The 26,966-nt window shown below is 35.8% G+C and overlaps 1 protein-coding gene across 8 annotated transcripts in view; it reads right to left on the bottom strand.

Moving 5' to 3' along the window:
• NRXN1 (neurexin 1) overlaps positions 1–26,966 on the bottom strand; it is a 1,448,730-nt gene that overhangs the window by 710,734 nt on the left and 711,030 nt on the right. For 7 of the 8 annotated variants that reach the window (XM_036751793.1, XM_036751799.1, XM_036751795.1 and 4 more), the window contains 2 exons: positions 13,133–13,306; positions 6,868–6,987 (listed from right to left, as the gene is read on the bottom strand). In XM_036751793.1, coding sequence (XP_036607688.1) covers positions 6,868–6,987; positions 13,133–13,306 — 294 coding nt within the window. Of the gene's footprint in view, positions 1–6,867; positions 6,988–7,948; positions 7,976–13,132; positions 13,307–26,966 lie in introns of all 8 variants that reach the window. The other variant, XM_036751791.1, reaches the window with a different exon arrangement.

The following is a 26,966-nucleotide window of genomic DNA, read 5'->3' as shown; positions in this document are numbered from 1 at the left end:
CTGCCAAGAAATAAACCCCAGTGGCTTCCTATCACCTCCAGTATCAAATATAAATTCCTCTGTTTGGCACTCCTCCCCTCCACCATTTTTGTCTTCTTCTGTCTTATAATCCCTCACTCACTCTGCCATCCCATGACAATAGCCTCTTTGATGTTCTCTTAACAAGACAGTCCATCTCCTGACTCCATGAATTTTCAATGACTGTCCTCCATGCCAGGGATGCTCTCTCTCCTTGTCTCCACCTCCTGACTTCCCTGGTTTACTTCAAATCCCAGTGAAAATCCCATCTTCTACAAGAAGAATTTCTTGATCCCCTTTAATAGTACCATCATCCTTCTGTTGATTACTTCCAACTTGTACTATGTATATGTTGTGTTTCTATGTGATTGTTTGCATGCTGTCTCCACCATTACACAATGAGGTCCTAGACAGAATGGACTGTCTTTTGCTTTTTCTTGTATCCCTGCTGCTTAGCACAGTGTCTGACACTTAATAAATGTTTATTTATTGTATGCCTTATTCCAAATTGATATTCTGAATGAATGCACCACTTCACAGCTCCATCAACAGCACATCAGCATGTCCATATTTCAATAGCCCTTATGACGTTGATTTCCATTTCTTGTCATCTTTGCCAATTTTCACAGTGCAGTAAAACCTAGGAGTTGTTTTAATTTTGTATTTCTATTATGACAAATGATTTTGAGTTCATTTTCATGTGAAAATTTATACTTCATGACTCTTTTGAAAAAAAGTTCACATTTTATCTATTGGGCAAACATTCTTGCTGTTTATATACTTATTTCTATTGCCTAATTATTTTAAATATATAGTAAGACTTTTAGTAGTGATTATTTGATTCAAATAAGCTTCCATTCTATTGATCTTCTAATTCTAGATGCATTTATGTTATACAAAAACATTTTAATTTTGTTGTTGGTGTCTGTTTTGTCCTTTATAATCTCCTCTATCTCTTATTTGGTTAAAAAGTCTTGCTGTATCCATAGTTGTGCAAGGAACTTGAACAGACTTTTGTCTAATTTTTTTCTAATTTTCTAATGTTTTACATGTAAGTCGTGCATCCACTTTGAGTTTATTGTGTTATATCGCATAAGATGCTGTTCTAAACCTAATTGCTGACAAAGCTGCTTTCCAAGAAGTCTTTATCTGAATGGAATCCTTGCTTACATAATGTATATTCATGGCTTCATCAAATACCTAGTCTACTATTTTTTTAGCTTCTGTTTATTCATCATTTATTTTATTGACCCACTTTTTAAAAAAAAAACTGGTACTGCGTATTTTCAAAACTGCTATGTAATATAGTATCCTGCACGTTAATGCAATACCCCCATCATTTGTATTTCTCATTATTTTCCTTGAAGTTCTAAACCTTTCTGTTTATCTAAATGAATTTTATTATCTAGTTCTGAAAAGTATCCTCTTTGCAATTTGATTGGAATAATAATAAATCTGAAAATTACTTTGGATAGCATTGTCATTTTGATTATATTATTATGGCCCAAGTATGAACAATGAATTATTCGTCTCCCTCACTCCTTTTTTCCTATAAAGAACCATGTCAAACTCATAAAAAGAGGGGACACCTGGCTATACATCTTTTTGTGCTAGAAAAACATCTTGTGTTTATTCATTGTAAACACTGATGGCACGGGTTTTTATTTTTTAACTTTTTGTCAATTTTTGTTTTCAATTCCAAATGATGCCCTTCACCCTTACCCATCAAGAGCACAATAAATATACCTACGTATATATGAAGTCATGCAAAACACACTTCTACATTATCAATGTTATGAAAAAAGCAAAAAAAAGTGAAAAAAGATATATTCTTCAATCTGCATTCAGAGTTCATCAGTTCTCTCTCTGGAAGTGTTTAGCCTTTTTCATTGCCAGTCCTTTGAAATTGTCATGGATTTTGTATTGATAAAAGTAGCTAAGTCTTTCATAGTTGATTATTATTATTACAACATTGTCATTACTGTGCACAAAGTTTTCCTAGTTCTGCTCCCTTCATTTTGTATCAGTTCATGCAAGTCTTCCTAGGTTTCCTAGGTTTCCTTATAGCACCACAGTATTTTATGACAATTATAGCCATACCTTGTTTAGCTCTTCCCTAATTGATTTATTATTATTTCAATGATTTTAATAGAAATTGGTGCTATAATTTGAAAACTGCTGTTGAAAGAAATAAATGACTTTTTGATCTTTTTGTTTACATGATGTTAATTGTTTTAGATGCATAGGATCCTAGCAGATAAGGATAAGAAGAAAGCTTTGTTGACAAAGAGAACAATATATGTCAAGTAAGTTCAGTATAGATTAATCCAGTCTTTGGGACTTGTAAACATGCATGGGATTAGCACAGAATTAGGCTAGAAGAGTGAATTGGGATTGCACAATGTTGTTATTGTTTGTCCTTGAAGAGGACCAATGACATCACAATTACACTAATTAGTCTGGAATTTATTTGGAAGAAATTTGAGATCCATTGAAAGTTTCCGAGAAGGGAGCGTGAAATAGAGATACGCTTTCAGGAATATCAGTTTGGCAGCTGTGTATAGAATAGATTGGTGTGGGAAGAGCCTGGACACCCTAAGTTGCTATCACCATGGTCAGTGTGAGTGTTAATGAAGGTTTAAACTAGCGAATTGCCCATGGGAATGGAAACTAAATGATTTGTTTGAGATAAGTAAGTACAATATTGCAAGTATGGTATTAAAAGTAAAATATAGTTGATAACTGTGAATAGTTAGGCAATTCAAATGACTTTTTCAGAAATTCTGCTATACATAAACACTTTTGAAGTACAACCTCCTCTTGGGGGAGTTTTAAAAATTGATTAGATGGTATTATTCAGTAATAATAATAAAATAACATACTTATAAGTAATACAGTTTTCTATAACAATTTTTTGTTTGTGTTTAAGCAAACTCAATTTCTTAAAAGTCCAATCGTGTATTGAACTGAAGAGACAACTTTTCAAAGATTTGTATATTGGATCATAGTAAATGCTAGAATTTAGAACTGAAAGGTACCTTAGAGATATTTGAAAAGGCATTTGAACTTGTTTTTTAAGTCCATTTCTTTCTATTGTTTGCCATACAACCAGAAGCCTGAAGGTACAATATGCAGTGATAAACACAAAGGTTAGAGATGAAAAGCTCATTGAAATTAGGGCCACCTTACTGACACAGTGAAAACGTCAGCTTCAATGTAGAAAGGGAGTTATCTAAAATTTCAGCAACAATTTGAATATTTATGTAAATTCTAAAAAAGGTTGAGAAAATAGAAAGAAGTCATATTTTGATTACCCTAAAATGATGAAAATGCTCTATTCTGTTCCTACCATGTAAGTAACACATAGCCAAAGTAATTGTCATTATTTTACAGTATTTGCCTGAGGAAAATGAAACATTTGGATGTTTTTTTTAAAAAAGAAGGCTTTGTTGTAAAATATTGGTTTATACCAAACTAATTCTCATCGCTAACACCCCATTCTTCAAACCAAGTTGAAATTACAGGCTTCCACAAAATCCACTAGAAAAAATGATTTAATCAGATCTTATGTGCTGTAAGAGTCCTCCAAAGTCATTTTTAGTGCTGCTTTGTGCAACAGGATTATCAGGAGGCACAATTATTGAATGACATTTTCTCTATTTACAAGCAAAAACCAAACAGCAGCCCTATCATTGTCATCACCATCCTTATCTTTCCAAAGTAACACCCAAACCATTTTTTTCTACAAATGAACCAAATACGAACTTTGCTACTTAGGATTGCATCATGATGCTTCTTAGAGAAAAGGATAATAGATATATGTAACAAGCAAAATTCTTACATTTTTATCTAATGCATAAACAAGAACAACATGACATAATCACATTTTAGCTCCTTCTATAAATCAGGAAGGTATATTAGGCAACATTTTGGGGAGTTTATTCTGTAGCGAAATGAAAAGTATTTACATGTGAAAAGCATTGTTAACTACATAACAGATAAATCCATCAAAACTACATGTGCAGGAGCAACATTGGTCATGAATTAAATGATGAGCTATTCAAATATTTATCTGTTCTTGAAACCAAGGTTAGGTCTCTTTCCCTGAGAGAGGGAATGAAAATATGGAGCTGCCAATGTCATGATAGTGATTGTCAATTGTTCTGGGTCAGAGAAAAGTAGATTACCACTGAGATTTTTTGAGGATTAATCTACTGATTTATCAGTTTAAAAAGTATTTTACCCAATATCTACTATATTTATAGAGCTTTAGATCAATTTTTGCAGCAGGGAATAATAAGTTGCAACAAATGATTAACTAGAAACAGATATCAATTCTTTGTAATCACTAGAATGACATAAAAATAATCTTAATATGTTAAAAATTATTTTCAAAACAGATGCATTAGGGCTTTTTATTTTATCTTAATTAAAACAACACAATATTATTTTAAACAATGACCCTGATTGCTTTACACAACTCAGCTCAAACATACACCACTCCAGGAGCAAAGTTATTTCATAGAGTAAATTATAACTTGACTGTATATTCCATTACTAGGTTGCTTTTTATTGAAAACTTGTTCTGCCCTTCTCTAAAAATGACAGAACCATCAGAGAACTATAGGGAGTGTAACTTTCATCTGAGCCAATTAGCAGTGATTTGTTTGTAGGAAGCATGATTTACAGGTATTTGAAGATTGGTCCAATGTAGCTGTCATTTAGTTACTCCAAGGCTGTTCAAGTTAACAAAATGCTTGAAGCATAACAGGTCTTACCATTGTGTATATAATATAGATAGATAGACATAGCCTCAAATATACAGATAGAGACAGGACTGGTGATTTTATCATATAGAGAATTTCTAGGTGAAGGATCTCCTTCCACCAATGTAGGTTAGCACTTTCTCAGCAATTTATGGCTTCAGAGCAGGTGTTCTTAAGTTGGGGTCCATGGTACTCTAAGAAACCCATGGATAGATTTCGAAGGGTCCATGGACTTTGATGAGAAAAAAATTATCTCATTATTTTCACCAACTTCTAATGGAAATTTGGCATGTCCTTCAAATATGAATGTGGGCAATAAACATTATTCTGAGAAGGGGTCCATAGGCTTTACCAGAATGTCAAAGGATACATGATACAAAAAGTCTAAGAGTCCCTGCTGCTTAGAGCATTGAGAAATTAAGTACCTTGTCCAAGATCAAATAGGCTGTGTCTTGGAGACAGATTTGAATCTAGATCTTCCTGAATGTGATGTTCGTTTCATATTCATGATGCCACCCTGTCTCTTAGTCTCAAATAAACATAGAAATTCCTTCTTTCCAATATCTCTCTTATTTCTGAAGCCACCCCTTCCATTCCATTTCATGGTGGTATCTCAATCTTCTCAAATCATACAATATATACAGTTTTATGGCCCTTCTTAAACAGATGCTTATTTTAGTTATCTTTAACTATAGGATCTTCTCAGACATTTTTCCAGACTAGTTTGTAAACCTCTTGAGGGGAGAGGTTAATTCTTATATGTCACTGTGTCCTCAGTACCTTGAATGCAGTAAATATTCAGCAAGTATTGATTCATTGACTGAATGATGCCAAGCAAACCAAATGTCCACAAGGCTTACAGTATGATCCTAAGCCGAACTGCTTTAGAAGCCACATGATGTTTTGAGACTTTCAAGATATGACTTGAGCATAACAAATAGTATCCTAAAGCTCCCCAAATTTCATAAACATCTCCTTTCTTACATGACATAAGAAAATGCAGATCAAGTTTACTGACAAAGTTTGCAACTTATTTTAAATGTTCCAGAGATAAAAAGTATATTTCCCAATAATAATCAGGTATTTTGAAAATGGGGGGATATACTGTGCAAATATATAATGGGGCATATTCCCAGAAAATATGGCAAATTATCTGTTTCACTTTGTTTGGATACAAACATCCAAAGGGGCCTAACCTCAAAGGAATTGAAGGCCTCCAGTTATCTAGTCTACATGCCAGAATTGATTCCAAATTTGATGCCCAATTTCCTACCTTCTTTCACCTAACCCCTAATCTTGCCTATAAAGATATTAGGGGGTATTAGATATCAGGCATGGTAGGATCTCATTTACAGTCAACCTATATATGTCAACCTAGAAAATATATCTTAAAACTGTAAAAGATAATGGTTTGAGTGAAATAATTCAACAAAACATTCCATAAGGCAGAATTCATCCTTTCCCTAAGAAACACTATCCATTGCATCAATATAAACCAGTTAAATTTTTTCCCTTAAACATGTTTGCTGTCCTAGAGTCTTGACTCAGTGAAAAAAGCTGGACTACTATTATAGAATGTGCTTTGGTTATATGCAGACTTCCCTGGTCCTAAGGGGGATTAAATCCAGTACTTGGTTGAAACTTAGGATAAAGAACTTGGAGGATGGAATATAGAAGAGTCTGTTTATACAGAGAGAGGGAGGGAAGTGCCTAAAGAAATGTAGAGAGAGAAATAATGGGGCCTGTCAACTGTTCACTGAAATTACAGGCCTCAGGATATAATGTTATGAAATTAAATATCACTTAATGTAATGCAATTTGAAGGTTCTTTTAAAATCAGAAAAAGAAATTGTCATATTTAGGAAAGGAGAAAAAAAAGCTCTTTTGAACAAGGTTACTATCATTTCATTAGGAATGCACACAAACAGCAAAGAAAATCGAAGCCTCTTTTTACCCCACACAGCATTTAGAAATCAACAACCTTGGTTCATAACATAACACAATGTATACACATATATATTATATATACACACATGTATATATACACACATCTCAGGAGAATGAGAGCTGGCAAGGTACTCACGGTCATTGCATAGCGGGCCACTGAAAGAGGTCATGCTGCAGTCACAGCTGAATCCATCCCACTGTTGCAAGCATACACCTTGGTTGGAACAGGAGTCCTCTTGGCAAGTGGTACTGGGCCCTGTAAGAAAATTCAGAGGAAACTTGCACTTTTTACCAGCAACAACTGTCCCTCTTGGTTGATCTTTGCACATGAGCTAGATCACATATAGTAGTTGCCAACACCTCAAGTTGCATGAACAAACTGGTTTTAAAAGTTGTCCTTCCCACTGTTGACTTAGGAACCAAGGAGCTGCCTTGCCAAAGCTTTCTGCAGTTCCCAGAATACCACGCAGTTCATGAACATCATTGATTAAAAGGAAGCAAGCAGTTAATTCAAGAGCACCTTGGCTATTCTCATTGTAGCAGCAGGTAATCTCATTATACCATCAGCTGGTTCTATAAAGTATTTTGGTTTTCAGAAAACATATTAATTTCCTCTAGCTGCATCCTCATGAATGAATAGTGGCATCATGAAAATGGGTATTAAAACTTCATGAAATTGAGATAAAGATTGGGAAAATAATGGAAGAAAGTGATGCAAAAACAAGTTGCTGAGATTCCAGGAGTTACCCTGCAAAAATGGTCTAGCACCATGACACTGTTTTGTTTTGTTTTGTTTTTTTCAGCAGGTATGTTGGCAAGTATCAACTCACATGCTTTAATGATAACATGCAATTAACAAAAATTGAAAATCTCAGTAATAATGACCTGGCATGCCCCCAAATGACATACAAATGAAAAACAAAGCTAGACTATTTCTAAAGAATCATAACTAGATCACTGAAAAACAAACAAAAAACTAATAAGTATGATCAAAGCACTAGGGCAGTCACTGTACAAACATATTCAAGACTGAAAGCCTTTATGCAAATTATGCTGCAAAAGCAGGCTTCATGTAGTACATTATGTATGGGGGCAGGGAAGGAAATCTGAACCCAAACAACATGTTCTAATACAGAAATTCAAAAACAGTTTGCGTTGGGTTCCCACTGTGCATTGTGGGGTTTCAGTCTCATTTTGATACACACAGGGCTATCTACCTTGCAAGTCAGCTTTCATCAATGCAACTTTGTCAGCAAAATTAAAAAAAAAGCAAAATATATTAAATGTTAGTAAGCAATACTGAAATGGGAGCAAACAGAGAGAACATTCATAGTCCAATGCATGCTGCTATAAAAGGGGAAGAAATGACATCAAAAGCAAACAAATTAATACTAACAGCCATCAATCTTAAGGCAAGCCAGAGTGAGAAAGCAGTAATTTGCCAGTATTTTACTACAAATATAATGGTTAATTGAGCTGATGACATGTAATGAAGGAAAATTAAAAGGATTTTTCCCCTTTTGGAGTGATATGAATGCATTACCGGAATGACTGCCTTGCTTGTTTGGAGGGGCTGCTTCATTTGTCATTTTCAGATACAGTACGTTCTATGGTCATTAATGGGCCAATTACCCCTTCCCATCTTTTTCCACTATCTCTTTTATCTTGCATTTGCATTTAAGTTTTAAACATGTCATGTAAACTACTCACTGCCAAATGGACTCCATTAATAAGAGTGTTTTACCAAATGCAAAAAATGACTATGCTTTATAGGAGGAGGTAGATTAATTGTGTGTATGGGTCAGGAGGAAAATAATGCCATTTGGTCCCTTATGGAGTAAACATATTTGCAGGATTTCATTAGACAATTTGTTACTTGGGCTGATCAGAAGTAGCTTCTGTGATCTGTATAAGCCTTAAGGATATCCATGGTAATTTCAAATTTGTCAAAAATATTTATGTTTTTTATTATTTTAGCTACTTTGTTAATTATTAATATTACTAAAGTTTACTAATTTTAGACTAAGTAGGGAAGGAAATAGTCTTCTTAACTAATGAAAAACACATATTATAAAGTAGTTTTAAACAAACATAGTTGAATGACTCTCAAGTATGAAAAGTAATAGAAACTAGGCCAATGACATGTTATAAGTAATTATTCTTTGGGGACCAGTTTTAATGAATTATTTGGAATTAGAGTAATATGTACTTGTATGTAGATAGTTTTCTCTTAAGGACTAGAAAATTATTTATCCTCATCTTCTTTTTAAAAAGTCTTTTGACATTTTTTTAAAGTTTTGAGTTCCAAATTCTATTCCTTACTCCCCTGCCTCTCTCTTAGAGAGTAAGCAATCAGATATAGGTTACACATGTGCAATTATGTAAAACATTTCCACAGTAGTCATTTTGTACAAGAAGACTCAAATAAAAGGAAAAAATAAAAGAAAGTGAAAAACAGCATGCTTCAGTCTGTATTCAGTCAATATCAGTTCTTTCTCCTGAGGTAGACAGTAGGCTTCATCATTAGTCCTTTGGGATTGTCTTGGATCATTGTATTGCCAAGAATAGGTAACTCATTCACATTTCTCCATCAAACAATATTGCTGTTACTGTGTATAGTGTTCTCCCAGTTCTGTTTACTTCACTATGCATCAGTTTCTGTAAATTTTTCCAGGTTTTTCTGAAATCATCCTGCTTGTCATTTCTTATAGCACAATAATATTCCATTACAACCATTATCTTCTTAACTGTACTACACAAACACCCCCCTTAAGATCTTATCTATAATACTATAATATTAATTTACTCAGCAGACTGATTTTTTATATGTAGTGCAAAGGGAAATTCTGGCTCATTTTTGCATTTTAATATACCCAAATTTTGATTCAGTAGGTAGCAAATTAATGAATTGTAGTACATTATGATCCCTATTGTATAGGTAAAGGATCTAAGAAACTTACATTAATATAGTTTTGCTCAGGTTTATATTAAAAAATCAAAAGGAACAGAGAGCCACTTATAAGTGGCTTAGTTTTTTGAGACTGTGAGGATGAATTGCTTTATGTAAAGCTATTATTGAGAAACAGACTGAGGATAACATTATTTGCAAGTCTTAGAGCAATATTTAAAAGATCGATTATTAACTACCAGAATAACCAAAGAACTAGATAGTAGAGGAAAAGTCACATTTCTATACAGTTCCTGATTCACACAGGGACTCTACATGTTGCTCTTCAGCTGGCAATAAAGGCAAGACTAAGAATTCTGAGATCTAAGAAGAATTTCAAGGTTGTTGCACGTATTATTTTTGATAAATGAATGCAAAGCTGCTGACAAAGTACAATCCAAATTTTCATCTCTTAGTGTTAAAATTAATCCTTCAGCTGTATCAAACAAACATAATGGCATCTAAGATATGAAAGGTTAGGGGCACACCAATGGATGATTCTGCTTAATTTAGATTTGGGGGAAAAAGAACCATTTTAAACATTTTGTTATTTGATCTCAAGTATTACAGATAATACAACCCAGTGTCTGACAAGACACATTTTTCATCCTATTCATCTTCTCAAACATTTTCGAGAAGCACCATGTAAACATGTACAGGTTTTTGCACCTGACCTATCCCTGAATTTATTTACACTTTCCTTACATAATGCCCCACTTATTTTATCACTGAATTGAACTGAGACGGCAAGTCACAAGGACTTTTGTTTTAAGCATATAGATATGTCAGGGGAAAAGATGACAAAGTAAGGAAGGCAAATGAAAGACAGTTTTTGTTGTGGAGAAATAAGGAAGATTTGTTCCCTCACTATATGTAAAAACTGCATATTGGTAGATATAAAATCAGATTGAAACTGGTCGTGACTTATAATTATCTAACACTATCTTCTCTCATAGGCAAAGGAAGATCAGTTTGAAATTGGTATGACCTTCTCTAGCAAGGCTGGAACATGAGAATGGTATTAGTGAATCATCCCTAAGTGGGTTTCCCATGATTGGAGACCAGTGACTGTTGAATGGGAGTCTGGGAAATGTTTCCATCACTAGACAGACTGAGGGAAAAATGTTCTTGGTAGGCGAGGCAGATATAGAATCAGGATAAGCTTTTATACTGATTATATCAAGTTTACAATTTTCCAGGCAATTTGGAAGATGAGTGATGCCAATTTGGTTTGGAGATATGAATTTCCAAGAGACTGAATGTTAAAGGAATGTTTAGAGAGCTCATTTCTTTAGGGTCTAGAATTTGATTAGGAAATAGAAAAAAAAACATAATGCTTATTTCTTTGGTTATGTTTGTAGCAGGTACAGCTGATGTTATTTCTAATAATCCTAGAGCATAGAATTAACCCTGAATTGTGCTGCAAAGCTGTTAACCTACAAATGGGAAGAAAATCATCAGGGAAGGATAGAGGTTGAGAAATCAAAGCTTTGAAATACTATGAGTAAAGAAGGGTTTGGGCATGAGAAAATTGGAGAAAAAGTAAGGGTCAAAGGGATGTGTTTTGGCCAGATATCAAAGGAATATCAGAAAGGCAAAAGTAGAGACTGATGCCCTATACTATATGTGAAAAGGATTTGATTTGGCCAGATGTCTGAATCTCAAAAAGACCAATCTGGTGGGGGGTAGGGAGACAATGCCATATGCCATTCCATTGCTAAAAATGATTAATAGGCAAAGTTAATGAGACTATATAACAAGTCCTCTGAACTAGGTTACACATTATACCATTCTGGCAAATAGTATAAATAATATAACTATTATAAAATCATTTCACCAAGAAGCTCTTACCCTGTTAAGTAATGAGGGGATAAAATATCTCTCTCAATTCTTCCCTCTCCTGTCTCTAGGGCAAGAGGCTATTTTAAAACTGCTGGCAGAATTCTGTCTTTAAATCACTGTAAGTTCTCCATTAGTTTTGTTTTTGAATAGTTTTCCCATTTTTTTGAATTATGTCTTCCATTCAATTTTATGAATTGTGTCCCCCAGCTCTAGATCATTTCCTTGGTGCCTCATATTCTATGCATTTAATCAAAGGAGTTTATTCATTTGAAGGAGACAGTTTTTTTCTCCTCTCTCTGTTAGTACATTAAAAGTAGAAAAAAAACATATGTGTATCTGGTTTGGTAAAACTTGATATGTAAACAATTGAAATTATAAAGCATATAAATTAATTATCATTATTCATGTCACACACATACACACAAACACACATAACTAATTACAGGTTTTCTCTAAATAGACTTACCAGTGTGTTGAAAATGAGATTTTATTTAAAATAGAAACAGCTCTTTTGGAATCCCTGGATTTCACAAAGCAAAGTAACTCTGAGTCTAGCAATTAAACCCAAGGTAATTCTGTATCTAGTAATTAAACCATAAGTAATGGCCAAGAGCAATTCTATCTTGTTTTCAAGTTGCCGTGTGTGAAACAGCCAATGTTTTGGTTGAGTAAAAGAGAGTAGAGAAATACACTCAAGGATTTAAGGATAAAGATTCTTTTTATTTTTCCCTTAGCGTGAACTTTCCTTGTAAGAGACTAAAAATTCAAAAGTGCCTCCAAAATCAAATGAAGAGCAGCAGCAAATATAGTAAATCAGAGCAGCTAACTGCAGGATAAATGAATAAATTACATTTATGGAGGGAGAATTGGTTAAAATAATCTGATGTGTGGAACTGAAAAAAAAACAACTCTGAAATAAAGGCAGGATTAAAAAAAAGTACGCTACAAGATCATATTCTGCTGGAGTGTACAAAAAAAGATTCAGATCTAGATGTGCTTGAGGACACTTTTAAACTGCATATCACTTCGGATTAATTCAGGAAGTATACATAGAGCAAATGGGACATATAGCAGCCACTATTGACAATATTAAGAGAAAATGCTCATATAGTCAAATGTCCTTTAGAGACAGAAGATATTTTCTAACTTTGCTCTATTTGAAGGGGTATTTAAAATAATATGCTCAGGCTGATTTATGAGTCCAAATGTAAATATACGTTTTTGTTATTTTTTTCCTCCTCAGAGGCAACGATTTGCTATGCTAAAGTTAGGTGCGTTATAAGAGAAAGATAGCAATAATTAGATGAACTTTAAAAATCACTCTTTACAGAAAGCATAATAATGGAAACTAACAATATGTGCAAATACATAATTCCTAACGAGGCATAAGAATTTCTATCAGGATTCCAAAAAGTCAAAGGAAAGTCAAAGTTGATATAATGAGAAGAAAAGTAAAAAAAAATACTAAAGGTTTCCTGCATGCCATTTTTTTAGTGAGAGGAGAAAGTGAAGGGGCAGCATGTGCAAAGACATTTTCCTGGCTAGTAATTTTTGTACGTGTTTCCAATATTACAACAGAAATTTCTACTGTGTGAAACTGGAGATGTCATACCTTCACATCCTCTTTCTATCTGTCCATTGCAAAAAAGAGCATCAGAGATGAGGTCAGGGAGCCGTCCATTTAAATCCACTGATGCCAGACATCCTTGAAAACCTTCCTTGGCATGGACTAATTTTGGCAATGATTTGTACATTTCTTTGGCAACTCCTCCTATATACAAGTCACCTGTGGATAGAGAAAAAAAAGACTCAGTCAGAAGGGAGCAAGGGGTAACTGACTCTAAAACAGAGCTGGAGAGGTAGAGAATAGGAGCTTATTCCTGTAATTATAAAATCAATACAAATATTTGCATTTTGATTTTTCCCTAAAAGTGTGCCAACATCACAATATTCAGATAATTCCTCTATTGATGCCTACAGAACCACAAAATAAATGGCTACAAAGATTCTGTGAAGGTGACATTATTATAGGATGATAACTCAATCCTATGATTAACAAGCTCTCGAAGTCTACTAATGTCTCAGAAGCCTTCTATTTAGGAAATTATTTCTAGTATCTAAATCCAGCTCTCTTGCTACATCTAAATCCTTTTCCTCTTACTCTGTCTTGCAGATTTAAACACAATCCCAATAATATCTTGCGTATACCTGAAGACTATTATGTCCTGCCTCAGACATCACCTCTATTTAGTCCCAGGTCCTTCATCCACTCTTCAAAAGGTCTACACTTCTGTTCCAACCTGTCACCCATGCCTGGAACGCTCTGTCTCTTCACCTCTGCCTCTTGGTTTCCCTGGTTTCTTTTAAGGGTCAGTTCAAACCCCATTCTCTATAGGAAACTGATTGATTCCCTGAGCCTTTCCTGTTCATATATTTTCCATATATTCTGTGTATATCTTACAGGTCCTTAATTGCACACCTTCATCTTTAGTAGAATATATTCTTTTGGGGCAGTTAGGTGGCACAGTGAGTAGAGCACGATCACTGGAGTCAGGAGGACTCCAGGAGTTCAAATCTTGCCTCAGACACTTGACATACTTACTAGCTGTGTGACCTTGGGCAAGTCACTTAACCCCAATTGCCCTGCCTCCCTCCTTCCAAAAACAAAAAGAATGTGCTCTTTTTGAGGGCAGGGACTTTTGTGGGTGTGGAATGGGGGGAGGGGATTCACCTTTCTTTGCATCCCCATTGTTTAGTACAGTGACTTGCACATAAACATTTAATGCTTATTGACTGAGTTCTCTTCACCAGCTTTCAATGTATCATTGAAGTTACATAGCCCTCGAATTAACCGTTTCACTTTGTATCCACCTGTACGTTGCTTTTCATATGTATGTCTTCTGGATTTATGTAAGATACATATATTTCTAGTGACACAGTATGCTTCTTAATGGACCACGATTGAGTCTATTTCTTACCTTCCAAAGTTTACACTTTACATTGTGATCAATTAATAAACTTGACTGACTGATGTTTTAGAAAAGGTATACTGCATGTGAAATGATTTGTTTCTATCATATTTTATATTACACTGTTCTTTTTTGGTCAAGGCAATTGGGGTAAAGTGACTTGCCCAGGGTCACAGAGCTAGGAAGCATCAAATGTCTGAGGCTGGATTTGGACTCAGGTCCTCCTGACTCCAGGGCTAGTGCTCTATCCATGTGCCACTTAGTCGTTCCACATTATACTTATTATAGGTATTTATTTTTATAATATTATATATTATATTATGCATATAATATATAATATATAATAATATATAATATAATATTATAGGTACCCATTTCTCTTTTTGTAGTTAGTTGGAATATAGGTTCATAGGATTATTATTATAGAATAAGAGATTTGGACCTGGAAGAATCCCTGGAGGTTATGTAGTCCAAACCATTAGTTTTACAGAGGAATAGTGAGGCCCAGAGAGGTTTAAATGACTTGCCCAAAGTCACACTGGTAGTAAGCAGAGAAGTTAGGATTTGAACCCACCTCCTTTAATGTCAATCCAGTGGTTTAGATCCTCCAGCAATGCTTTACTTCAATCCATTTTCTTAGGGTAGCTCCTTCACTATCTCCTCGCTGATCACACTAGACATTATGTCCTATGGGGAATTCAGCTCTAGAGGCTTGTTCTTCTGATTGATGACTACCTCTCCCAGAACACTATTATCCTTAATTCTCTTCATTCCCTCTGCTATGGCCTCATCCTCTACAATTTAATTGATAATGAACTCATTGTCATATTGCTTCCCACTCCCCCTGCAGCCTGCCCCCTAGCTCCCACTCCTTTGTGGCCCCATGAATTATCCCTGTAACTTTCTGGACCAAAGTGGCCCCTCCTTGGTTATCACTCTCTTATATATGATGTTTTCCTGATTATAAGGCAAGTCCCTTGAGAACAAAGCCTTTGCTTTTGTATCTGTATCCCCAGAACTTTGCATAGTGTTTGACATACGGCAAGCATTTAATAAATACTTTTTATTCTTTCCACTGCACCAATTTTCTTCTATTGCTGCTTTGATATTTACAATCATTCCCTGCTTATTTTATTGTCATTTATCTTCAGCCACTGGAGAAAATATCAGGCCAAAGAAGGATAGTCTTGGAATAGTACTGCAATATATTGGTTACATAGACTTCATTATATATACATAATATATATATATATATATATATATTATATATATACATATCATCACAGCATATGCCCACTCTATAGTTCCCCTTTCCAGCATTCCCCAGTCCACTGAAAGTAATTTGTAGGATAGTTTAGTTGTAGAGAACCTAAAATCAGGAAACTAAGAAGAAATTACTGAATAGATGTTAGAAGTAAGCAAATAGGAGGCCATAGCCAGGTGACAGTCGTGGGGGCATGAAGAGGAGGTGAATAACTTGAGGTATATTAGAAAGGAAGAAACATCTGCAAGACTTTATAACCCAACAGATATGTGAGATAAAGAATACAGAAGAATCGGAGAAGACTCCAAAGTTAGAGCCTAGCTTTATACTTTCTCTATGATTAAAATATAAGCTCATTCTGGCATTTAAAATTGTCCATAACCTGGCTTCATCCCACCTTCCCATGTCTACTTCCCACTTCACTCACCTTATGTTCCAGCAAAACTGGCCTGCTAGATGTTCCCTGATTTTGGCATTCTACCTTCTGCCTCTGTGCCTTACCATGGGCTATCCTCTACATTTGTAATATACTCCTTTCATACCTCAACCTCTCAGAATCTTTATCATCATTCAGGATTTAGACATGGAAATTGAGTTATCAGGGGGCATATAACTGGTCAAGTCCAGGAGGTTGCTAATCATATGAGCCTGGAGTTGAGGTACAGACTAGGTAATGGCTGAAGGCCCAAAAGGTCATTCTCTTGAGAAAGTGAATATAATTGAATTAAGGTAGGAGCTTCCCAGTATGATTTTATAGCAGTAGAAATTATTTCAATTCACATTAGTGATTTTAATTAATAACATTAATTATTAAGCTTAATTATTTAATTATTCAATTCATATAATTATAAATTATCTAGGTTATCTTTTTATCTATATCTACTTTTTGTGCCTCTTAAATATCTTTTACTTTAATTAAAAAAAAACTCCCCAAAAGGACAATCACTCTGATGACACAGAGATAAATACCCTAGAGAAACTCAAGGTAGCAAAAAAAATAAGAAAACAAAACAAACAATAGCAAAAAAATTCCTATTGCCATGTGAGTGTAGGACCACCATGGCTCAGAATTGCTTCTCTTTCTTCTGGCTGGATTGCAAAATGTGTCAGTGTTAAAATTTACCTGCTTCTCTAATGAAGCTGATATCTAAGCATTGGTACACTATGAACTTTTTCTCAAATCTATCTATGGCTAGAAACAAAAAAATGCATACTGCTTGGGCTAATTGTGAATTGCTATTTCAGCAGGAAGAGTTCCGTCTTTTTACCTCTTGGGAGCAATCAGCTCATACTCTGAGGCTTAGAATTTCATTGCTTCCAATTTAATCTCCTTTTGCATAACTACATATGAAGTGAATAAGCAGAGGGCCAGTTCTAAGTCAGGTACTGCCTCATATCCACCAAAACAGCCTTCTTTGAGGGGGAGGAAGTAAAATATAAATCTCATTTAAAAATAAATATGATAGAACATTCTATGAGCACCCAAGAAGAAAGCAAATGTTTGAAATAAGTAGGTCTTAGTAACATTGCTTGCTCTCACTTATTAGGAAGAAAAAATTGAAGTTACTGCTTCCTTCAATTACTTAAATGGATCATGTTGGACTACTGAAAACAAAACTAGAGGGGAAGTTAATTCCCTACCATAATTCTATAATTAAGAGACCCAGGGTAGAGTTGAGGAACAACCAATTGCTCTAAACAACAATTTAGGAATAAATGGTCAAGTTTAACTGAATGGGAAGATTCCTAAATACAGGACATGTAAAACATTTAATATTGAGAATAAAGCAAAGCTGATCCTTAAAATAGTGCCTCATTCTAAGAATAAACAAACAAAAAGTGCAACCCCAATTCTAAGGTTTCAATAGGCTATATTTCCTGTGAATCAATGTATAATGAATACCAGATTATTTTAAAAACTGATTTATAAGATCATAAATTTAGAGGTGAATGAGAACTTAGAGGCTATAAAATATCACCACCCCCAACCCTCTTCATCTTACATATGAGGAAATTAAGGCATAAAAGGTTAAAAAATTTACCCAGGGCTATCCAGCATCACACAGGAAGAAAAGAGTAAGCAAGCATTTATCGAACATCTACCACACGTCAGGCACTGTTTTAAGAACTTTACAAACATTCTGTCAATTCTGAAAACAACTTTGGGATGTAAGGAAGCAAGGAGGGAAGGGAAGAAGTACTTATTAAGTGCTTACTATGTAGCTGGCATTGTGCTAAGTACTTTAGAAATATTATCTCACAACATTGGTATCTCACATTATTGATCCGCACAATACTGTAAGGTGGCTGCTACCATGATCCCTATTTTACTAAAGCAGACAGAGGTTAAGAGTCTTGCCCAATGTCACACAGCTAGCAAGGGTATGAGGCTAGATATGAACTTTGATGTTTCTGCCTCCAGGCCTGGTGCTCTAACCATTGTGCATCCTCAGTGCCTAGAAAGAATCTGAATACATGTCATCTGATCCCAAGTTCAGTGCCCTATTCGCTACTCTTTCTCAATCAAGTAACCTCTTCTTTAATAGCTTGTCTTTGACCTTGGCTATACCTGAAAATGAGCTTTCTCACTTCAGTCCCTCCACGCTTTGGACAGGTATTATAAAGGCGAGAGAGAATAAACATTACAGTAAAGACCATCAGACTATATAGCAAAGCATGGATTGTCAGAGTTGGAAGGGACAGTAGAGATCAATCCAGAACCATTCTTTCATAGACATGGAACAGAATAAGAAACACAAGGATAGTTTCATTCTTGTGCTCTAGAGGAAAACCACACATACATACACACACACACACACACACACACACACACACACACAAAATGTCCTATAACTGATCACTAGTTTAAAGCTTTGATACATGAATAAAGGTACATCCTTATGAGAGAATTAAAACTTTAAGCTGTTTATAGTTTACGCATTAAGGTAAAAGGATTTTGGATCATCATATACAGGATTTGAGGAGAAAAAAAGCATAGAATGATGAATACCCATGCCAAACAGTAAAGAAAGCAGATCAGGGGATATACCTGGTTGGCCAAGAGCACTGAAGACAGTTCTCTACTTTATCGTATTACCTGTAACCTGTTGTGAAGCACTAACATATATTTAGAAGGAAAAATCAAAGTCTTCTGTACATAATATGAATGAAAGTTTTTCTTCTATAGCATTCCACTCCCTTCGACTCACATCACTGAGATAATAAAATCTCAAAGCTGGATTAAAAACAAAAGGATGCTTCACAATCTTCTCTACCTGGTATTAGTAGCAAAGGATGAACTCAGTCCGATTCTTTGATGAGTGATGATGGCAGGGCTAGCTGACAGCGTAAAGGTGGTACCCAGGCCAAAGAAAACTGTTTCTTTCTACCTTTCCATTCTTACACTTTACTGTCTCCCCCACTCCCCTGATACATTCTATGTACCACTGGCCCACTTTCAGTTCCTCAAACATAACACTGCATCCCTTGTCTTTATATCTTTATACTAACTGTTCCCCATGCTCTACCCTCTACCCTCTTACTTCTGTGTCTTCACGTCTTCTATTCCCTGACTTCTTTCAGGACTCAGCTCAGGTCTCCCCTACTTCACAAAGCCTTTTTCGGTCACCCCAGGTGCTAACGCCTTCTCTTTCCTGAATCCTTTCTGCCTACTCTGTATATATCTTATGTTTAACTAAATGTGTTATCTCTCCTAACAGAATATAGGCTCCTTGAGGAGTTTTGAGGAGTTTTTTTTGTTTGCTTTCTATCTCTAATCTTTAGCTCAGTCCTGACATGTATCAAGTGCTTAATATATGCTTATTGACTTGAGATGAGTTTTTCCAAGATACAGAGGAGGCATAAAAATCCTACACAATATTCACAATAATGAACCATAATCTGTGGCATATGAGGATGTAGGTAGGTGAAGTCTGCCTTACTGTTTGATGAAGGCCCTTTCTCCATGGGACCCCACCTTCGTCTGCTCCACCTATATTCAGAGAGAACCACACATTTCCTCTCTTGTAATCTTTTGCTTAAAAAAGCAAAGCCAATGAAATCCATAGCAGGTTGACATGGAAAGCCCAGGACCTCAATTCTTTTTGAAGAGCCTTTCTGAGAACTGTTTACAGATATGCTATATCAATTTCATTTATTTTTCTCACCATTCCTTATTCTTCTGAGGCACAGAAAACACATATAGGCTTTGCTGTAGCCTAGACTGTTCATGGCCTAAAGACAAAAGTACTATTGTGAACAAATATTTATCCAGCTCAATGACTACTCCAGCAGTCTCTTATTTTCATATTTCATTTTTCTCCAAGTATTTAAAAGCATCTTATAGTTGTTACTTTGTCATGTTTCTAGGACAACTTTATAAGTCAATACAATTAGATTCATCATTGCACAATTGTTTGTATTTTAAAATACTGCATTTGTCATTCCATTGACAGGTATATAAGATCATTGAAATCAACCTTTATTTTTACTGACTCAATTAACATGTTAACGTCTATCCTAACTACATATCTTAGCAACAGAAGTTATTATTTGCTCCAGATAGACCCATCTGCTTCTGTCTTCTATAAAAATGAATATCCCTGCGTCTGGACGAGGAAAGCTCCAAAATAAAGTTGAGTTGCAAGTTTCCCAAAATGGAACAGGGCCCCCAACTCCATCTTCCATTTAATACATACTCAAGAAAATCATGACATTTTGGAGCTGGTTAGTCCTTCACTGTCCACCTAGTTCAGGGGCTCTTAACAATTTTTTTGTACCATGGACACTGTTGGCAGTCCAGGAAAGTCTTCTCATAATATTGCTTTTAAATGCATAAAACAAAACACAAAGGATTATAATACTATGTAAAATAAATTATATTGAAATACAGTTATTAAAATACATATGCAAACTATATATATATATATATATATATATATATATATATAGTTCCTGGAAAGTAGGTTAGAAACCCTTAATTTAATCCAGCCCATATCTGTACAGTGTACCTACCCAGTATTTATCAATCCTTTGCACTAAGACTTCCAGTGAAAATTAGGAGCTGGTTTTATAAAAAACTCGGAGCTAGTTTTATGAAAACCATGAGATGGTTTATGAAAAAAACACAATAAAATAGAATAGAAAAAATGATTGACTAATTTGATTAAAAAAGGAAGAAGATGAAATTACCAGTATCAAAAATGAAAAAGGTGAATTCACCACCCATGAACATGAAATTAAGCCAATTATTAGGAGCTATTTTGCCCAGTTGTATACCAACAAATCTGACAATCTAAGTGAAATGGATGAATACTTACAAAAATATAAATTTCCCAGATTAAGAGAAGAGGGAATAAAATGCTTAAATAACCCTATTTTAGAAAAAAAAAATTGAGTAAGCCATCAATGAGCTTTCTAAGAAGAAATCCACAGGACCAGATGGATTCACAAGTGAATTCTACCACATACTTAAAAAATTAATTTCATACTATAGAAATTACTTGGAAAAATAGACAGAGGAGTCTTTTCAAATTCTTTTTACAACACAAATGTGGTGCTGATACCTAACCTAGGAGGAGAAAAAACAGAGAAAGAAAACTATAGACTAATTTCCCTAATGAAGGTTGATGCAAAAATTTTAAATAGAATACTTTCAAGGAGATTATAGCAATGTATCACAAGCATCATATACTATGAGCAGTTGAGATTTATACCAGGAAAGCTGGGCTGGTTCAACATTAGGAAAACTATCAGCATATCAATAGCAAAAACAACAAAACAATCATATGATTATGTCAACAAATGCAGAAAAAGCTTTTGACAAAATACAACACTAATTTCTGATAAAAAATACTAGAAAGCTTGGGAATAAATGTGGTTTTCCTTAAGATGACAAGTAGTATCTTTCTGAATCCATCAGCAAGCATTATCTGTAATGAAGACGAGCTAGAAGTCTTCCTGGTAAGATCAGGGGTGAAGCAAGGATGCCCATTATCATCTTTATTATTCAATACTATACCAGAAATGCTAGCAATAGGAGAAGGAAAAATTAAAAGAATTTAAATAGGCAATGAGGAAACGTAAATATCACTCTTAGCAGATGACATGATGGTATACCTGGAGAATCCCAGAGAATTAATTAAAAACCTAGCTGAAATAATTAGAAACTTTAGCAAACTTTCAGGATATAAAATGAATCCACATAAATCATTAGCATTTACACATATTACTAACCAAGTCCAGTAGCAAGAGCTAGAAAGAGAAATTCAATTTAAAGTAACTGTTGGCAATATAAAATACTTGGGAGACTACCTTCCAAGACAAACCCAAGAATTATATGAATATAATTACAAAACACCATTCACACAAATCGAATCAGTTCTGAATAACTGGAAGAATGTTAATTTTTTTTGGTAGGTTAAGCCAAAATAATAAAAATGACCATTTTACCTAAATTAATTTACTCAGTCTGTGCCATATCAGTTAAACTACAAAACATTATTTTATAGAGCTAGAAAAAATAATAGCAAAATTAATCCAAAAAAACCCAAAAGATCAATAATATCAAAGTAAATATTTTTTTAAAAAATGTGAATTGCTAAGGAGTCAAGATGGTGGCATAGAAGCAGGGACGTGCTTGAGCTCTCCCCAAACCTCCTCCAAAAACCTGTAAAAATGACTCTAAATAAATTCTAGGGCATCAGAACCCACAAAATGACATAGTGAAACAAATTTCCAGCCCAATACAACCTGGAAAGTCAATAGGAAAATTCCGTTTTACCAGTGTGAGAGAAAAGCATGGTCCAGGACAAAGCGCACCAGCACAGACCAAGCCTAAGCAAACCTGGAGTAGGCCTCAGGGGACTGAATCACTGGTAGCTGTGGCTTTTCCAGACTTCTCAACCCACAAACACCAAAGACAACTTAGAAGGTTAGTAGGAAAGGTCAGTTGGACCTGCATGAGAGAGGAGTATGATCCGACCCCAGCTCTGGCGCAGTGGCAGCAGCAACAGCAGCTGCTTCTGGAGCTCTCACCCCACAAATAGTGCGGGGTTGAGTGACTGATCAGAGGGGGATTGCAAGGATCTCTTTGCTGGCACTGAGGCAGGAGTCTTGTGCTTTGCCCGTGCTTGGATCTGGGTTGCACTCCTGGGTGGCAGTCCTGGTGTGAGGAGGAGCACTGGCTTGGTGGAGCTTGTGGCAGTGGTGAAGAGGGAATTCTCTTCACAGCTCCAAGGTAGAAAAGTGTGCTTGTGGTCACTCATAGACCAGAGCACAGGCCAGAAGAGGAGTAAACAACTCTCCTTTGATTGTACTACCTTGGAAGAATTGAAAATTTACAGATTCTTAGAAGTATCTCTGAAAACAGCTGCACATATCCCTGAAGTTTGGGAGAGTACACCCTCCACATTGGAAGCTGAGTCCTACCTTAACAAAGAGTTAAAAAGTCAAGTAATTGGATGAGAAAATGAACAAATAGAAGAGAAAAGCTCAGACTACAGAATCTTACTTGGTGACAAAAAAGATCAAAACATACAACCAGATGAAAACAACAATGTCAAAGCTCCCACATCCAAAGCCTCCAAGAAAAATATGAACTGGCCTCAGGACATGGAAGACCTCAAAAAGGATTTTGAAAATCAAGTAAGAGAAATAGAAGAAAAATTGAGAAGAGAAATGAGAGCGATGTAAGAAAATCATGAAAAAATGTCAACGACTTGCTAAAGGACACCCAAAAAATACAGAAGAAAATAACACCTTAAAATAGCAAAAGAGGTCCATATATATATATATATATATATATATATATATGTATATATATATATATATATATATATATATATGTATATATATATATATGTATATATATATATATATATATATATATATATACATATGCATATATGTATACAGAGGGCACAGGGTGAGTTGAACATGAATGGATGCTATCTAAAAAATATCATTAAGGAGTGAGAGAGGAATATACAGGGAGAAGGAGGAAGGGAGAGGTAGAACGGGATAAATTATCTCACATAAAAGAGGCAAGAAAAAGCTTTTGCAGTGGAGGGGAAGAGTGGGGAGGTGAGAGGGAATGAGTGAACCTTACTCTCATCAGATTTGGCTTAAGGAGGAAATCACATACACACTCAATTGGGCATGGAAACCTATCTTACCCTACAGGCAAGTAAGGGGGAAGGGGATAAGGGGGGCAGGGTGAGAAAAGGGAGGGCAGACTGAGTGAGGGGTAATGAGAAGCAAATATTTTTGAGGAAGGACAGGGTCAAAGGAGAGAATAGAATAAATGGGGGGCAGGATAGAATGGAGGGAAATTAGTCTTTCACAACATGACTATTATGGAAGTGTTTCGCATGACTACACACATATAATCTATATTGAATTGCTTGCCTTCTTAATGAGGGTGTTTGGGAAGGGAGGGAGGAAGAGAGGGAATTTGGAATTCAAAGTTTTAAAAATGAATGTTAAAAATTGTTTTTACATGCAAATGGGAAATAAGATATACAGGCAATGGGGTACAGAAATCTATCTTGCCCTACAGAAAAACAGAAAGGAAGGGGATAAAAGAAGGGGGTGTGCATGACAGAACAGAGGGCTGCTTAGGGAAGAGGTTATCAGAATGCATGCCATCTTAGGGTGGAGGGAGAGGAAAGATGGGGAGAAAATTTGGAACTCAAAATCTTGTGGAATTGAATGTTGAAAACTAAAAATAAATTAATAAAAAGATAAAAAATGAGACAATTTTTTTAAATGTGAAGGAATGTGGGGGTGGAGCCAAGATGGCAGCTGGAAAGCAGGGACTTGCCTAAAGCTCTTCCCCAGGTCCCTCCAAACACCTATAAAAATGGCTCTGAACAAACTCTAGAACTGCAGAACACACAAAGTAGCAGAGGGAAGCAGAGCTCCAGCCCAGGACAACCTGGATGGTCGCTGGGTAAGGTCTATCATATGCACAGAGCTGGGAGCAGAGTGGAGCAGAGCCCAGGGTAGGCTGCACCAGGACCAAACAGATCAAGAGCCAGGTGGAACAGGCCATAGCACCCTGAATCAGTGAGCTGTGGCAGTTAACCAGACTTCTCAACCCACAAATGCCAAAGACAATAGAGAAGGTTAGTGGGAAAAGCTTTTGGGACAGAGCGAAAGGAGTTTATGGTAGGCCACACCCCAGGTGCGGCAGAGGTGGTGCAGCTCTGAGGCTGCTAACAGAGCTAAAGCTGCAGTTGCTTCTGGCCCCAGTCCCACCTGGTGGGAGGAATTAAGTGACAGATCAGAGCAGGAATGCAGAACCTGCTTGGATCTGAGTCGCAATCTGGGTTGGCAGTTCTTGGGAGAGGAGAAGTGCTGGTGTGGCAGAGCTTGTTGTGTAGAAATAGCTCTGAAAACAGCAGTGCAACCCCTAAAGCTTGGGACAAAGTACTCTTTACAAGTAGTCATACCCTGACGAAAAGCTCAAGGGTCAAGTAGTTGGCTGGGAACATGAACAGGCAGCCAAGACGGCCTCAGATTCAGACTCAGATTTTGGAATCTTTCTTTGGTGACAAAGAAGACCAAAACATACAGCCAGAAGAAGTCAACAAAGTCAAAGAGCCTACATCAAAAGCCTCCAAGAAAAACATAAACTGTTCTCAGGCCATGGAAGAGCTCAAAAAGGACTTGGAAAAGCAAGTTAGAAAAGTAGAGGAAAAATTGGGAAGAGAAATGAGAGTGATGTGAGAAACCCATGAAAAACAAGTCAATAACTTGCCAAAGGAGACCCAAAAATGCTAAAGAAAATAACACCTTAAAAATAGACTGACTCAAATGGCAAAAGAGCTCCAAAAAGCCAATGAAGAGAAGAATGCCTTGAAAGGCAGAATTAGTCAAATGGAAAAGGAGGTCCAAAAGATCACTGAAGAAAATACTACCTTAAAAATTAGATTGGAGCAAGGGGAAGCTAGTGACTTTGTGAGAAACCAAGATATAAAACAGAACCAAAGGAATGAAAAAATGGAAGACAATGTGAAATATCTCATTGGAAAAACCACCAACCTGGAAAATAGATCCAGAAGAGATAATTTAAAAATCACTGGACTACCTGAAAGCCATGATCAAAAAAAGAGCCTAGATATCATCTTTCAAGAAATTATCAAGGAAAACTGCCCTGATATTCTGGAGCCAGAGGGTAAAATAGAAATTGAAAGAATCCACAGATAGCCTCCTGAAAAAGATCGCCCCCCAAAAAACTCCTAGGAATATTGTGGCCAAATTCAAGTTTACAGGTCAAGGAGAAAATAATACAAGCAGCCAGAAAAAAACAATTTGAGTATTGTGGAAACACAATCAGGATAACACAAGATCTAGCAGCTTCTACATTAAGGGATCGAAGGGCTTGGAATATGATATTCCAGAGGTCAATGGACCTAGGATTAAAACCAAGAATCACCTACCCAGGGAAACTGAGTATAATACTCCAGGGCAAAATATGGATTTTCAATACATTAGAGGACTTTCAAGCTTTCTTAGTGAAAAGACCAGAGCTTAATAGAAAATTTGACTTTCAAACACAAGAATCAAGAGAAGCATGAAAAAGTAAAAAAAAAAAAAAAGAAGAAAGAGAAATCGTAAGGGACTTATTAAAGTTGAACTATTTTGTGTACATTCCTATATGGAGAGATGATGTGTATAATTCAGGAAACCTCAGTATTATGGTAGCTGAAGGGAATATATATATATATATATATATATATATATATATATACACACACATATATATATAGGTATAGTAGACAGAGGGCACAGGGTGAGTTGTTGAATATGGAGGAATGATATTTAAAAAACTAAAATCAAATTAAGGGATGAGAGAGGAATATATTGAGAGAGGGAGAAAGGGAGGGATAGAATGGGGTAAATTATCTCGCATGAAAGTGGCAAGAAAAAGCAGTTCATTGGAAGGGAAGAGGGGGCTGGTGGGGGGGGGAATGAGTGAATCTTGCTCTCATCGGATTCAACTTGAGAAGGGAATAATATACACACTCAAATGGGTATCTTACCCCACAGGAAAGAAGGAGGAAGGAGAGAAAAAAGGAGGGACAATAGAAGGGAGGGCAGATAGGGGGAGGAGGTAATCAAATGCAAACACTTTCAAAAGGGGACAGGGTCAAGGGAGAAAACTGAATAAAGGAGGACAGGATAGGAAGGAGCAAAATATGGTTAGTCTT

Source organism: Trichosurus vulpecula, chromosome 3 (assembly GCF_011100635.1).
Source record: "Trichosurus vulpecula isolate mTriVul1 chromosome 3, mTriVul1.pri, whole genome shotgun sequence".
In the NCBI taxonomy this organism is placed as follows: domain Eukaryota; kingdom Metazoa; phylum Chordata; class Mammalia; order Diprotodontia; family Phalangeridae; genus Trichosurus; species Trichosurus vulpecula.
This window is presented reverse-complemented; position numbering and strand designations above follow the sequence as displayed.